The sequence below is a fragment of the Penaeus chinensis genome, chromosome 20, assembly GCF_019202785.1.
Source record: "Penaeus chinensis breed Huanghai No. 1 chromosome 20, ASM1920278v2, whole genome shotgun sequence".
In the NCBI taxonomy this organism is placed as follows: domain Eukaryota; kingdom Metazoa; phylum Arthropoda; class Malacostraca; order Decapoda; family Penaeidae; genus Penaeus; species Penaeus chinensis.
Window position 1 is genome coordinate 9,522,638 of NC_061838.1, and position 14,148 is coordinate 9,536,785.

General features: G+C 35.7%; 1 protein-coding gene across 1 annotated transcript in view; it reads left to right on the top strand.

The window, feature by feature from the left end:
• LOC125035853 (activating signal cointegrator 1 complex subunit 3-like) overlaps positions 1–13,609 on the top strand; it is a 33,344-nt gene extending 19,735 nt beyond the window's left edge. Inside the window, exons 22-46 of the mRNA XM_047628156.1 lie at positions 381–525; positions 688–824; positions 1,023–1,196; positions 1,613–1,838; positions 2,400–2,541; positions 3,224–3,332; positions 3,492–3,660; positions 3,958–4,178; positions 4,408–4,542; positions 4,776–4,893; positions 5,120–5,265; positions 5,576–5,696; positions 6,079–6,221; positions 6,796–6,933; positions 7,624–7,744; positions 8,101–8,233; positions 8,407–8,524; positions 8,762–8,893; positions 10,117–10,254; positions 10,460–10,681; positions 11,087–11,238; positions 11,913–12,139; positions 12,444–12,529; positions 12,775–12,943; positions 13,121–13,609. Of these exons, the coding sequence (XP_047484112.1) occupies positions 381–525; positions 688–824; positions 1,023–1,196; positions 1,613–1,838; positions 2,400–2,541; positions 3,224–3,332; positions 3,492–3,660; positions 3,958–4,178; positions 4,408–4,542; positions 4,776–4,893; positions 5,120–5,265; positions 5,576–5,696; positions 6,079–6,221; positions 6,796–6,933; positions 7,624–7,744; positions 8,101–8,233; positions 8,407–8,524; positions 8,762–8,893; positions 10,117–10,254; positions 10,460–10,681; positions 11,087–11,238; positions 11,913–12,139; positions 12,444–12,529; positions 12,775–12,943; positions 13,121–13,314 (3,816 nt within the window). The 3' untranslated portion in view covers positions 13,315–13,609. The remainder of the gene's footprint in view (positions 1–380; positions 526–687; positions 825–1,022; positions 1,197–1,612; positions 1,839–2,399; positions 2,542–3,223; positions 3,333–3,491; positions 3,661–3,957; positions 4,179–4,407; positions 4,543–4,775; positions 4,894–5,119; positions 5,266–5,575; positions 5,697–6,078; positions 6,222–6,795; positions 6,934–7,623; positions 7,745–8,100; positions 8,234–8,406; positions 8,525–8,761; positions 8,894–10,116; positions 10,255–10,459; positions 10,682–11,086; positions 11,239–11,912; positions 12,140–12,443; positions 12,530–12,774; positions 12,944–13,120) is intronic.
• Positions 13,610–14,148: the final 539 nt, after the last annotated feature.

Below are 14,148 nucleotides of genomic sequence, written 5' to 3' on the forward strand. Positions count from 1 at the left end.
GAGCCAGAAAAAAAAAAAGAAATAGGTAATGTATATTTAACCTTTCATCAAGAGGGTTGAACAGTCAAATAAAATCTCATTACCTAATTGTAGTCACAAGGTCTAGTGTGCTGTACTGTGCTAAGTTGTGGAAAAGTGCGTACTTATGAATGCTTGTCCTTGCCAGACTTTACACAAAATTTTACAAGTCTCTATTGGGCTAAGCCCATTTGTGTTTTACAGTTTAAAAGATGGATGTAAAGGAAAGATTTTAGATATTTCTATTCCTAAAATCTCTAGTCTTATATTTTCACACTCTGTAACAGGCATAAAAGATGTCTTAAAATTTATTAAGTGTTTCTGGATAATTTTGTACAATTTTATGGTATTTGTTTATCTAGGTGTATGGATTACTGTATAAGGATGCCCAGCAGGACCCTAATCTTGAAATGTTTCGACGTGAGCTTCTCACCACGGCTGCGAGGGCACTGGATAAGGCTCGTATGGTTCGATTTGATGACGCCACTGGCTTTATGCATATTACAGGTTGGTCTTCCCATAACAGTTGAGTTTTTTAGATTATTTTTTCATATTGATTGTACAGACCATTGAAGAATTGTGTTGACATGGAAATCTGTTGCAGAACTATTTTGAGCCTGTGTGCATATGCATTATTTTTTATAACACAGCATTTTAATTCCGTTACAGATCTAGGGAGAATTGCCAGCCAGTTCTACATTAAGTATGACACAGTTGAAATTTTCAATGAGTTTTTGAAATCTGTTATGAATGAAGGAGACATTTTAGCTGTTATATCACAAAGCTCAGAGTTTGCACAACTAAAGGTAGGAAAAACTTGAAATGTACTGGTTACATAACTATTGTTCCTTTGAAAAAATGCAGCTCCCAGTGTGATATTATCTTTTGTGATTTTACTTGATCATACAACATATTCATATCATATACATATCTGTAGCTGATGATAAAACAGTTATGTAAAATGAGCTTTTTCCAATGGCTTTATACATGTGCTCTTCCCACAGGTACGAGACGAGGAGATGAATGAACTGGATGACCTCCACCAACAGTGCGAGGTGGTTGCAATGGGAGGTGCTGAACATATACATGGCAAAGTCAACATCCTTTTGCAATCACACATCTCACGCATCAGAGTAGATAGTTTCTCACTGGTGTCAGATATCAATTATATTACTGATGTGAGTATATCATGCTTTATTTGTTTATATCTTATTTTTTATATATATTTATATATATTTATACTGTCATATGTGGTGGTATTTTCATTTATATTTGCTTGACCGTTGTTGAATATTGCAGTTCCAGAGTTTTGTAAGTTGTCTGTTGGTGATACAAACCTGTCAGTCATGTCTAAATCTTACTTGACATCTATCTTTGTTGTCAATGCATTGTATATACTATAATAGCCTTGTCTGTTTGTGCTCTGATATGTCTGACTGTAGAGTTGATCCACATACAACTTGTATGGCTAATTGGTTTGAGCTGTGTGAGATTCAATTGCTTTAGTTTGATGTTTTCACTTCCAGAAAAGGAAAAGAAAGATTATGCAATAAGAATGATGCCTATTATGCTTAATTTCTCCTCTGTCTTCTAGAACTCTGTGAGGATAACAAGGGCACTCTTTGAGATAGTTCTGCACAGGAATTGGCCTCTGATGGCAGGTCGTCTGCTTACTATGGCCAAGATGTTAGAACACCAGATGTGGCACTTTGAGAGCCCTATGAAGCAGTTTGCCCGCTTGACCCATGAGATCATTGAGAAGATTGAGGACAAGAGGCTCACCATTGAGAAGATCAGAGATATGGATCCTAAAGAAATTGGTAAGGCCTGTTTACTTTAGAGATGTACAGTGGTGTAGTTTTGTTTCTCTCTTTGGAAAATTTTGGAGCCAGAGGCATAAACTTTAATTTGTTGGTCTTGTATTCAGGTGGACGCTTGGGTCATAGACTTAGGGAAACGTGTATATTAACCTTGGGATGGTAAAGTAAAGCCGGTTCCTTTCCATTATGATTTTGACCCTAGCTGCTCAGATATAAGTCAGAGCAGGCCCTGTACTCTCTCACAGCTCAGTTGACTGGTTGAACTTAAATTTGTGCAATTGCAAAATCAGAGCTATACCTCTGAGTGCTGCCACTTTCAGTCAGAGGTAAGGATTGTAAAGATGAAATTTTTTGGCATAGATACCACAGATGATTGATTGTAGGTAAATCTATCTTTGCTTTATGTATTTACATTCTGATTATGTTTAATTCATCATTGTTTTACATTTATAAGGGAATTGCAGATGTTTCTAGTTTATATACTTGGATTGTATGAATAATATGATTCATGTATTTTTTAAATATATAACCAAAAAGATTAATTTAGATTTTTTTACACAGGCAAGATGATCCGGCACGAAAGGATGGGAAGGGAAATTAAAGCTGCAGCCTGGCAATTTCCGCTACTTGCGATCGAGTCCAAAATCCAACCCATCACAAGAACTGTTCTTAGGGTTACGCTAAACATCAATGCAGATTTCACGTAATAAAAAAGTTATGTTTGTTTTAAAGTGATAGACATAAAATGCTTGTTGGAAGAGATGATAATGATGATAATGATATAATTTCAGCAAACTACCATATATGTATTTTATAAAATAATTTGATATGAACATTTCAAATAAATTGACAATAAAGAGTAGAAGTATAGCAATATTTTCATATAAAAGGAAACATAAGAATCAATTCGCATAAGAAAATGGAATAGCACAAAAAAGGAAAAAGAAAAGAAAGAAAATACATGCATGCATAACCTGTTGATGCAGTTAATGTGCACTGGTCCCCATATTGTACTTTTTTTCTTTACATATACCCTCCTCCTTAAATCTTAGTAGTAAAAAAATTACTCCATTACTGTTGCTATTGCTATTAATTTTATTCTTGTTACTTCTACCATTATTATAACAATAATGTTGATAAAGGTAATGAGTGTAATAAAAATTTAAACTTTCCCCAAAAAAATCAGGAATGGGTAAATAGGTGAAGTCTGTTAGGCTTGGTGACTAAGTGCTTGTAGAGTCATATATTTGCACAAAAATAAAGCAAAACTACAGTGAACCAGTGAACCAGTTGATGCTGGGAGTGCCCCAGCATCAACTGAATAATATGGCTTTGATGTCAGTTTTACTACTTACTGATTCTTCTTTTTCTTTATGCTATCATAGTTGGAATGACAGAATTCATGGGAGTCAGGAATTGTATTGGATATGGGTAGAAGATCCTGACAACAATCACATGTACCACCATGAGCAGTTCACACTCACCAAAAAGCAAGTAAGTTAGATCTGGAGATTTATACTGAGGTGTTCTTTGTCTTCTTGAGATGATTTTCTAAATACTTTTAATTGGGTATATAGGGTCTGCTTCATAAATTAACTGAATTATTTGTTTTAGAGAATTGATTGCAATTTTTATTTTCTAACATTTACGTAGGTTGTACGTAGAGAGGAGCAGCAGTTGGTCTTCACTATACCAATCTTTGAGCCACTGCCTAACCAGTACTATGTAAGAGCCATCAGTGACAAGTGGCTCAGCTGCGAGTCTACGTGTGTGATGAATTTCCAGAATCTAATTCTCCCAGAGAGACATCCTCCTCACACTGGTCAGTTAGTTACCATTAAGCATTTGTCATTGTTCTCTGTCTAGTAGTTAGTGATGGATTGCTTTTTAAATTACAAGGATTTTTCTGTGTGGCATTTCACCCCATATGAAACTTCACCCCATATGCAACATTTCAACAGTTGAATCCACATACATCAGCATGTGGCTTCTTACTTCTTCAACTTGCATGGCTAATTGGTTTGAGCTGTGTGAGATTCAAGTTCTTTAATTTGATGTTTTCACTTCCAGAAAAGGAAAAGAAAGATTATGCAATAATTTCTTGTTCTTTTATTTACAGATTTACTTGATTTAGAACCACTGCCAGTGACTGCCCTTGACAACATGGGGTTTGAAATGTTGTACAAGTTCAGCCATTTCAACCCCATACAGACCCAGCTCTTCCACTGCTTATATCACACAGATAATAATGTATTACTTGGAGCTCCCACTGGTTCTGGCAAGACAATTGCTGCAGAGATAGCCATGTTCAGAACATTCAGGGAAGCTCCAGAGGCAAAGGTATACATTGGTTATTTTTTATTATTTCCCATGTTCAGTATTTCCCATTTTTATTTTTGTGATGGCTTCATGATTTTAAGTAATCTATATACATTTTTTATTCATTTTTAAGGCCAGTATTAGAGAGAACATTAGGGCTGGACTACTGTTACCTATATGTATATATTGTGTATAACAAAGGAGAGAGAGAGGCCTTACCAATAAGCCTCCTCCAATGCTCTCTCCTCAGATTGTCTACATTGCCCCACTGAAAGCTCTTGTGCGAGAACGTGTAGATGACTGGCGAGTAAGGCTCCAGGAGAGGCTTGGGAAGAGGGTTGTCGAGCTGACTGGTGATGTGTCGCCAGATATTAGGGCCATTCAGGTATAAGACTAGAAATGGTGATTGAAGTTTGTGCATAAATATGTTTTTTTTGTTTTTGTGGGTATAGAGTGATGGAATGTATTCTTTGTCTGATATTAAGTGTCAGTTATTTGTTATGTTTATTTAATGAAAATTTAGATTTTTGTTTGTTTTTATATGTTCTTGATATGTGAAAGAATTTGAATAGGGTCATGCAAGCAAAAAGTGTATGACAAGGATGATTTTTCTTGCAGGCTGCCCATGTGATTATAACTACACCTGAAAAATGGGACGGTATATCTCGCTCATGGCAGACTAGGAACTATGTCAAACAAGTTGCATTGATTATCATCGATGAGATTCATTTACTAGGTAATTAGATACTGGACTATTTCTTTACTTGGTACATATTGTAAATTTCTAATATAATTGTTCACTTTTCTGTTGGTAGTATGTGTTTTATGACTTTTTGCAGTAACCCTTTTTCTTTTTTTTTCCATTATTATAGTTTGTGTCTTTATTATTACTATTCATCACATTTTCCTGGAGCAACTTTTATTCTTTGTTCACTTATTAATTTCTGACAATATTTTTCTAGGGGAGGATCGTGGTCCAGTCCTTGAAGTGATTGTGTCGCGCACGAACTTCATCTCCAGCCATACTAGTAAGAAGTTGCGTGTCATTGGCCTCTCTACTGCTCTGGCCAACGCTAAAGACTTGGCAGATTGGCTTGGCATTAGTCAGGTAATTTCGTTGTATTTCTTTGTTTTATGCTGTTGGTGTTTTTTGTATTTTTGATTTTGTTCTTTATTAGAGAGAGAGAGAGAAAAAAAGAGGAAAATATATTGTGTAATAATGATTGGGAAAAAAGAGGAAAATATATTGTGTAATAATGATTGGGTCACTGCATTTAATTAGTTTTAGGATTTTTATGGTGCTGTTCTATTTTAATCTACGAGTTCGTTATTATTGTTTTAGTCATTTGATATTGGAAACATATATTTGTATAGTTTGTCAGTTACATTTCTGAATTGACTACTGGCATTTTTTTCAGATGGGCCTGTATAATTTCCGTCCATCTGTGAGACCTGTGCCGCTTGAAGTTCACATAGCAGGTTTTCCTGGCAAGCATTACTGCCCACGTATGGCAACCATGAATAAACCAACATTCCAAGGTATTTCATTTACTGTCTTATTATTTGATATATGAGTTAGATAGGCGGGACTTATCAAAACCCTTTAACTACAAAATTTTTCCCTTCTCATGATTTATAATATATGTTGTAGTTATCAGGGTATATTAGGGGATATATCTTTTTATTGGTATAGATAGCCATAAAAGATTGGACATGTACATTTTATTTTTAGTGGCAACTCTATTTAACTATTCATCTAAGAAAGATGATAAAAGTTTACTAAACTGATTATATCTTTGAATGCACAACATATATTATTTTCGTGCTAAATGTTCCAGAAACTATTGGAAATACCTGCAGTTCTTAAACTAGGAAAGTTTTTGCAGGCATATTACACCTTAATACTTTTTCCTTTGACCAGCCATCAAGCAGCATTCACCTGATAAGCCAGTGTTGGTGTTTGTCTCATCTCGTAGGCAGACTAGGCTCACAGCCATTGACCTCATGGGTTTTGTGGTAGTTGAACCCAATCCTAAACAGTGGTTGAAGATGCCAGATCATGAGGTAAGAAAGATTTTTGTTATTCTTTTTTCTATATGCTGAATTCAGGGTTTGGGTTTGATGGCATAGTATGGTATTTTTCGTATGTTTAGCTCCTGATCACTAGCTTCAGAGTATAATGGGGATGTGACAAGGGACATTAAATCCTAGAACAAAGAAAACTGTTGTTGACTTCTTATTGTGCTTCTCTTGTTGAGGCCTCATTATCTCAAGATGACAGTAAAGGCTTGATTGATCTTTTTTTTTTCTTGGATAGTAAGCTATTGTGTAGAAATTCGCTGCATTAGACTCATCATAAGAAGCAGTTTAGAAGAAGTATAAGAATGGTAAAACTTAAGTACTTGGTGTGAAGATGAAATGTATGTCATGTTAACTAAATTTTGTCTTGTAACAAAAACCTTAATAGTTAGGAATGCTTAAGATACTTCAAAGACATGGAAAGGATTATCATTATTATTATTTATTTACTATTTATATTTTTGATGCATTTATTGCAAATCAAAAATTTGTTTGCAGTTAGTAAAGTTATTCTCTCTACTTTTCGTTTCTTTTACTTTTTCTCTCTTTTTAATAATAGATGGATCAGATATTGATGAATATTCGTGATGAGAATCTTCGCCTTTGCTTGTCATTTGGAATTGGTCTTCACCATGCGGGCCTGATAGAAAGAGACAGAAAAGTTGTTGAGGAGTTATTCGTCAACCAGAAAATCCAGGTAACATTCACTCACTCACTCACTCACTCACTCACTCACTCACTCACTCACTCACTCACTCACTCACTCACTCACTCACTCATTCACTCACTCACTCACTCACTCACTCACTCACTCACTCACTCACTCACTCACTCACTCACTCACTCACTCACTCACTCACTCTCTCTCTCTCTCTCACTCTCTCTCTCTCACTCTCTCTCTCTCACTCTCTCTCTCTCACTCTCTCTCTCTCACTCTCTCTCTCTCTCTCACTCTCTCACTCTCTCACTCTCTCTCACTCTCTCTCTCTCTCTCTCTCTCTCTCTCTCTCTCTCTCTCTCTCTCTCTCTCTCTCTCTCTTTCTCTTTCTCTTTCTCTTTCTCTTTCTCTCTCTCTCTCTCTCTCTCTCTCTCTCTCTCTCTCTCTCTCTCTCTCTCTCTCTCTCTCTCTCTCTCTCTCTCTCTCTCTCTCTCTGTCTCTGTCTCTGTCTCTGTGTGTCTGTCTGTCTGTCTGTCTTCTTTTGCTTTTCTTTCATTTTTTCTATCTTTTTAGTAGTTTAGCTGTATATTTTAATATTATAACTACAACTTGATATGAATGGACTACAAACATATTAGCTTGTATAATCACTGTAAATATACATATACATGTTAATACTAATGGATAGATATAAGTATTCATGAAACTGATGAGGTCCTCCTTTTTCAGATCCTCATTGCAACATCCACCCTTGCCTGGGGTGTGAATTTCCCAGCCCATCTTGTTGTGGTCAAGGGGACTGAATACTATGATGGGAAGACAAAGAGATATGTAGACTTCCCAATTACAGGCATGTGTGGTTTTGAAATTAGGCTTGTGTATATTTTATTTTTTACTTTTTGATGGTAGCGATAAAGTTGATATAATTTTTTTTTCTTTAAATATGGCTATTTTAACAAATTTGTTTAAACTACGCATGCCATTATACCACTGGCAAAAAGAAAATTCTTGTGTAGTATATTCTTAAACCAAGTTTACTGGTTAATAAGATTTAATTGGTGTCAGTAATGAATTCGGAATTGTTTTACATATATATTAAAATGTTCTCCTTGTTATTGGGACAGTTCATGAAGTTGCATAAAGCCATTGTAGATAAAATTGTAATTTGTGTAAATCTCCCCCCCCCCCCCCCTTCCCCTATTGTAGATGTGTTGCAAATGATGGGGCGAGCAGGAAGACCTCAGTTTGATACTCAGGGTGTTGCTGTCATTCTTGTTCATGACCAGAAGAAGCATTTCTATAAGAAGTTCCTCTATGAACCATTTCCTGTGGAGTCCAGGTAAGGTTACATAATACAGATACCATCAGCAGATCTGCATATAAAATCTAAGGACATGCAGGTTACCTTCTCTTTATAAGGAAATTCCATAGGCATATGATTATATCTGGTATTATCACATAAGGAAATTACTTTATACCTTTAAATTATTGTCATGAAAATGTTTGTTACAGTTTGATGGGTGTCCTGCCTGATCACATGAATGCTGAGATCGTTGCTGGCACCATTTCCACAAAGCAAGAAGCCTTGGATTACTTAACTTGGACATATTTCTTTAGGAGGCTTGTCCAGGTAATCAGAGTAGGAATATACTGTTCAAGCTGAGAGATTAATTGCTGAAATCAACTGAAGGGGGTAGTTTTGTCACTGATTTTACAGTGTTTAAAATAAAATCTCATCACTATCAGTGTGATTTTTTAGGATTAGGGTGTTTTTGGGGTTGAAGTATATTTAAGATTTAGGCATAGAATTAGAATTTTAAAGTGATTATGATGCTAAGATAATAAATGATGTGTATATTTCTTCCAGAATCCATCCTACTATGGACTAGAATTGGATGATGAGGAGAGAGCAAATAATGCCATTAACACCTTTCTCTCTCAAACTGTAGACAGGGCATTGACTTGTCTAGAAAATGCATACTGCATTGAAATTGGAGAGGTGAGTCTATTTTGATGATAGTCATGAAAAAAGTACAATAATATTCTCATTGTTAACGTTCAGAAAGAAATCTCACATGTCTGCTTGCTGATGTAAGCAGTAAACAAAACAAGGAAGGGTGAGCAGTTCTGTTTTGTTGCTTTATTTATGATTATTCATTTATATATATATTTATTTAAAAGGGAGGAACTAGACTTTATTAATAAAAAAAATGATAGTTCAGAAAATCAAATACCAGTGTCAGATTTCTGGTGTCTTAATCACTTCAATGGATAATCTGAAGCTCTTAGGTGTAACCCTTGATTCAAAGTTAGGTATCATCTTCAAGGTCAAGAGGTTTTATGAGGATGACGACATTCCTCTTTTCTCTCATTCTGTCAGATTGTGAGTATTATTCTCCTGTGTGCTTATCTTCTCTTTAAAATTGATTGGTCATTCCATTAAATGTTTTCTGTCTGATTTAGATTTGGACATTGGGTATCATAGGGATATTGGGGCTCTTTCAGACTTATAAGATTGTAAATGATGATTCACATCCCCTCCGTAAGTTCTTACCTTATTTTTATCAACCTGCAAGAGTTGCTAGAAGTTTTGTAGCCCTCAGTGCTATGACATTAGATATGAGTTGATTGCCTACTTCTTAGTTTTCTAGTTGCTTTATTGGTGGTATTTGTAGGCTTTGGAATAGATTTCCTTCAGAGCTTGTTACTTCTCCAACTCTTGATTAATTCAAGATATCAGTTAATATGTTGTTGGTTTCTTAGCTGTGTTTTGACCAGCACTGACACCTTTGATGGAATAACTATGGCTTGAAGTAAAGAGATTCACCCAGCTGCATTGTGGGAAATACTGTTATGTTGTTAAACACCACGTAACAGCGTCTTATGATTTTGTACCTTTTTAAAAAGAGTCAACAAAAATATTGTTTTTATATGGCTTATGTGTTTATTTTCTTGTTGGCCAACATACATTTTTCATATTTTATTTATTATATGATATGAAACTGGAACAAAATGGTAGGAATCAAGGAACTAAGGATCACAAACTTTGTGTTAAACTTTCCTTAAATTGGGAATTATTATAATTGTCTGTTTATCTTGTCATATTTCACATACAAATGATGTTTGTTTATACTAACAGTACATGTCAGTAAATTTTAAAAGTTGTAAGTATATTACAAAAATGATGAAAGGTAAGACATTTGAAACAAACCTTGCTTTCAGGACAACCGCACTATCAGGACAACACCACTTGGCCGCATAGCTTCCTTCTACTACTTGTCCCATGAGACAATCCAGCTCTTCCATGATAAGCTCAGTTCTAGCACCTCTATGGAAGAGCTTTTGGATCTGATGACACAGGTTTGCAAAATTTAAAAAATTATTGTCTGCTTATTTGTTCTTCTGAAAATCACTGCAACAGAAAATGTTATGTTGTTTAGTAACATTTTGCATTTGTTGGTATAGTATCATGATTTATGATGATTGGTTCTAATTGATACTGACCACTGCATCAGATAGTCACTTTCAATTTTAATAATTTTTTTGTTTTCTTCTTCCCTCTCAGGCACATGAATATAATGAGTTGCCAGTTCGTCACAACGAGGACAACTTGAATGCTGGGTTAGCAAAATCCTGTCCCATCAAAGTGAATGAATACACATATGATTCTCCCCATACAAAGACCCACTTGCTACTACAGGCTCACATGTCTAGACTGAAGCTACCTTGTGTAGATTATCTCACTGACACAAAATCTGTTTTGGACCAGGCTATAAGGATTTTACAGGTAAGCACCCTTGGATCTCTTTTTGGTAACTAAAATTAGCTATTGGTTGAGCTATTTTTTTTCTACTAGCATATTTATTTAGTCAACTCCTGCTTCTCATAAAAATGTGCTTGTTTTTTAAAAAAGCTCATGTACAGAAAGAAGGTAACCATCATGACATTTTAATTTTCAGGCAAAATTTTAAAGCTTTGATTTCTAGTGGGCTCTTATAGTTGTAATTTTATACGCAATGGTTGGGTAATTTTATGGTAGGATTGATAAGATTAATGGGTGATTTTATTGTTAGAATATAAGTGAAAGTATATAGGAAAACAATAGTGAACAAAGCAAAAGCTCTAGTCTGAGATACCTCAGTATCTTTTCTTTTTAATTAACCCATTTTAAAGTAGAATGGATTACCTGCAGGCTATGTTGGATGTCTGTGGGTGTGCAGGCTGGTTGGCTGCTTCACTACAAGTCCAAGTGTTGATGCAGATGGTTACTCAAGCACGCTGGCACATGGACAGCTCCCTTCTGACGCTGCCCAATGTTACTTCTGACTCTTTGTATTGTTTCAAGTGAGGTTTGAAAAGGTTTTGGATTTTGCACAAATGTGATTTTTTTTTATCTTTCTTTAAAGAGCCAGTGTGAGAGTGAGTGTGAGTGTGAGTGTGAGTGTGAGTGTGAGTGTGAGTGTGAGTGTGAGAGTGAGAGTGAGAGTGAGAGTGAGAGTGAGAGTGAGAGTGAATGAATGGATTTAATTGAATGAATTTAATTGAATGAATTGAAAGAAAGAATTGAATGAATGAATGAATGAATGAACGAACGAATTAATGAATTTGAATGAAAGAAAGAGAGAATAAATGAGAGAAGAGAGGGAGAGGGAGAGGAACAGAGAAAGGCAGGTGGGGATAGTATAAGACAGGGAAATATCAGAAGGTTGTAATCTACTCATCTTTCACAATTACATGAGCAATTGATTGGAAAATGCACTGTTTACTATAATTATTGCTTTATTGATTGTTTTACACATAGATGGGCTCACAGGCCCTTTGCCATCAAAAAGTCAATTACTAGACCTACCTGACCTTATCTATATATACCTATCTGTAGATAATAGAAAACAATAAAATCAAACCATAGTGGATACATATATATATATATATATATATATATATATATATATATATATATATATATTTATTATATGTACTCTTTGCTTCTGGCGGTTAATGATTTGATTGGTTTACAGACATGATGGAAGAAATATTCAGAGTCTGCCGGAGCTTGTGCAAGTTGTTAGTGGACGGTACGAAACACTGGCGACAATGCTCCGAGAAGAACTAGATGAGGGACAGATTGAAAGTGTCTTTAAGGTCTTAAAACAACTTCCTTTACTCAATGTCAATGTGGCTGTGCGAGGCTGGTGGGCTAACACAGAAAATCAGTCAGAAGCCAGAGTCAACATCAGGAGCACAGGTTTGTAGAAACTGTACTTGTGACTAGTAGTTCGTACTTGTTTTCTTTTATATATATATATATTTTTTAATTATTTAGCAGCATTATTGTTTGTGTATAAATTTTTATTTTAAAAAATGTATTTACTTATACTTTTACTATTGTTTAAGGTTCCTTCATGGAATCTGCAAGTGATTTTTAATGAGTTGGATGATATTGTTTTTTTTTCTTTTTTCCTTTTATTCTTGTAATTTCTAATCTGCATATAAAACAAAAACAGTAAGCTTCAATGTCAGGTAACTTTCAAATGACTGAAAATTTTCAGAGGAGAACCGCAAGAACAGTGACTGGGTCGAGGTTCATGCAGATCAGGAATATTCTCTGACCATCCATCTTCACCGTGTGAACAGGGTTAGTGAGACGTTAATTTGATATGGATGTGGTTGATCTAGGTATGGCTTGCATCCCCTCCTATGTGAGAGCAATATTAATTTCTTTGTGTGTGTGTGTGGGAAGGGGGGTGAGTGCATGTGTGTGTGAACGTTTGTATGCATTTTTGGGGGAGAGAGAGTGAGTGAGTTAGTAAATGAGTGAGTGACCATATATTTTCCAGAATTTTCCCATTAGTTATCCTATTTTATGCTTCTTTCTTTCAGGGTCAAGACCTTCGCATCCATGCTCCCAAGTTCCCAAAGCCGAAGGATGAGGGCTGGTTCTTGGTCCTAGGGGAGGTAGAGTCTGGGGAGTTGTTGGCACTCAAGAGAGTGCCACCTGTCCGCGGCAGAGCTACTCACACCCTCTCCTTCAAGACACCTGATCAACCAGGTGAGTGAAAGTGTATGGAAAAGTAAAAGAAAAATCAGGCTTTAGTTATTAGCCATTTACTTCCATTCTTCCTTTAGATTTTGCTTTTCTTTTTTTGTATTCAGTACCATTAGGAGTGTCACATGTAGATCTTTTTCATTAAAAACAAAACTCACCATCATCTTCACTCCCCCACAGGACGAGCAGTACTGACACTTTACGTGATGTCAGACAGCTATCTAGGCTTGGACCAGCAGTATGACATCCCCCTCGAAATCATTCCCGCCAGTCTTGAAGCTCAAGTGAACTCAGAACTAGTGATAAGTGAAGCAGATGAAGAAGTACTCACCAAATGGCTTCCTCCCCCCTCAGATACTCCTACTTTTAAATAGATACTGGGGTACTGCAATTTTTCCCTGCTGTCATGATAAAACTGAAAATAACTTCATTTTGAACAACTGTCATCTAGGGAGGATGAAATTTAGTGTTCCAGAGTTAGAAGCTGATGTGAAATTAAATATTGGGATAAAGATGTAAAGTAGACCAGTAATTTTAATTTATTTGTTATTTGTTTTATCCACCCTGTATTGAGAAAAATTCTGTTGAATGAATATGCTACACATGAATCATACATGGATTAAGAGCTGTTGAATATACTATGCTAAAATATATACCTAATTATATTAATATAGAGTTATTAATAATGCTTACAAACCCATGTGTGCATGCATACACATAGAAGGAGTACTTTATTGTAAAAAGAAACATTTTCAAAAAGGTGTGAAGAGGCAGAGGAGAGGAAGGTATTTAAAAGGGAAAGGGCAGGTGAAATCACACACTGACATGAAAACAGGTCACATTAGGACCAGTATAGGATACAGTCTAAGGGTGTGGGGAGAGAGGAGAATATTCACAGGCAAAACATCGCTGTTGAAATTGAAGTTGGGCATCTTGTTGAGTTAGGAGGTTTCCATATGAGGCCTAGTAAGACAGGTAATGTGGCATACCAGTACATCTGATGAACAGTGAGTGACCTGATGTGCATAAGGATTCATGTATATTGAAAGAGAATAAGTCAGTAGAATGGTAAATTAAGGTGATCAAGAAAGAAAATTAGTTTGCAACCTTCATCCTGCCCAGAAGTAAATGGTTATAGAAATGGAATTCAGCTTCCTCAGAAAAAAAATGATTGATCAACCTGCTTTAAGTTGTGCATTGCTGTTGTA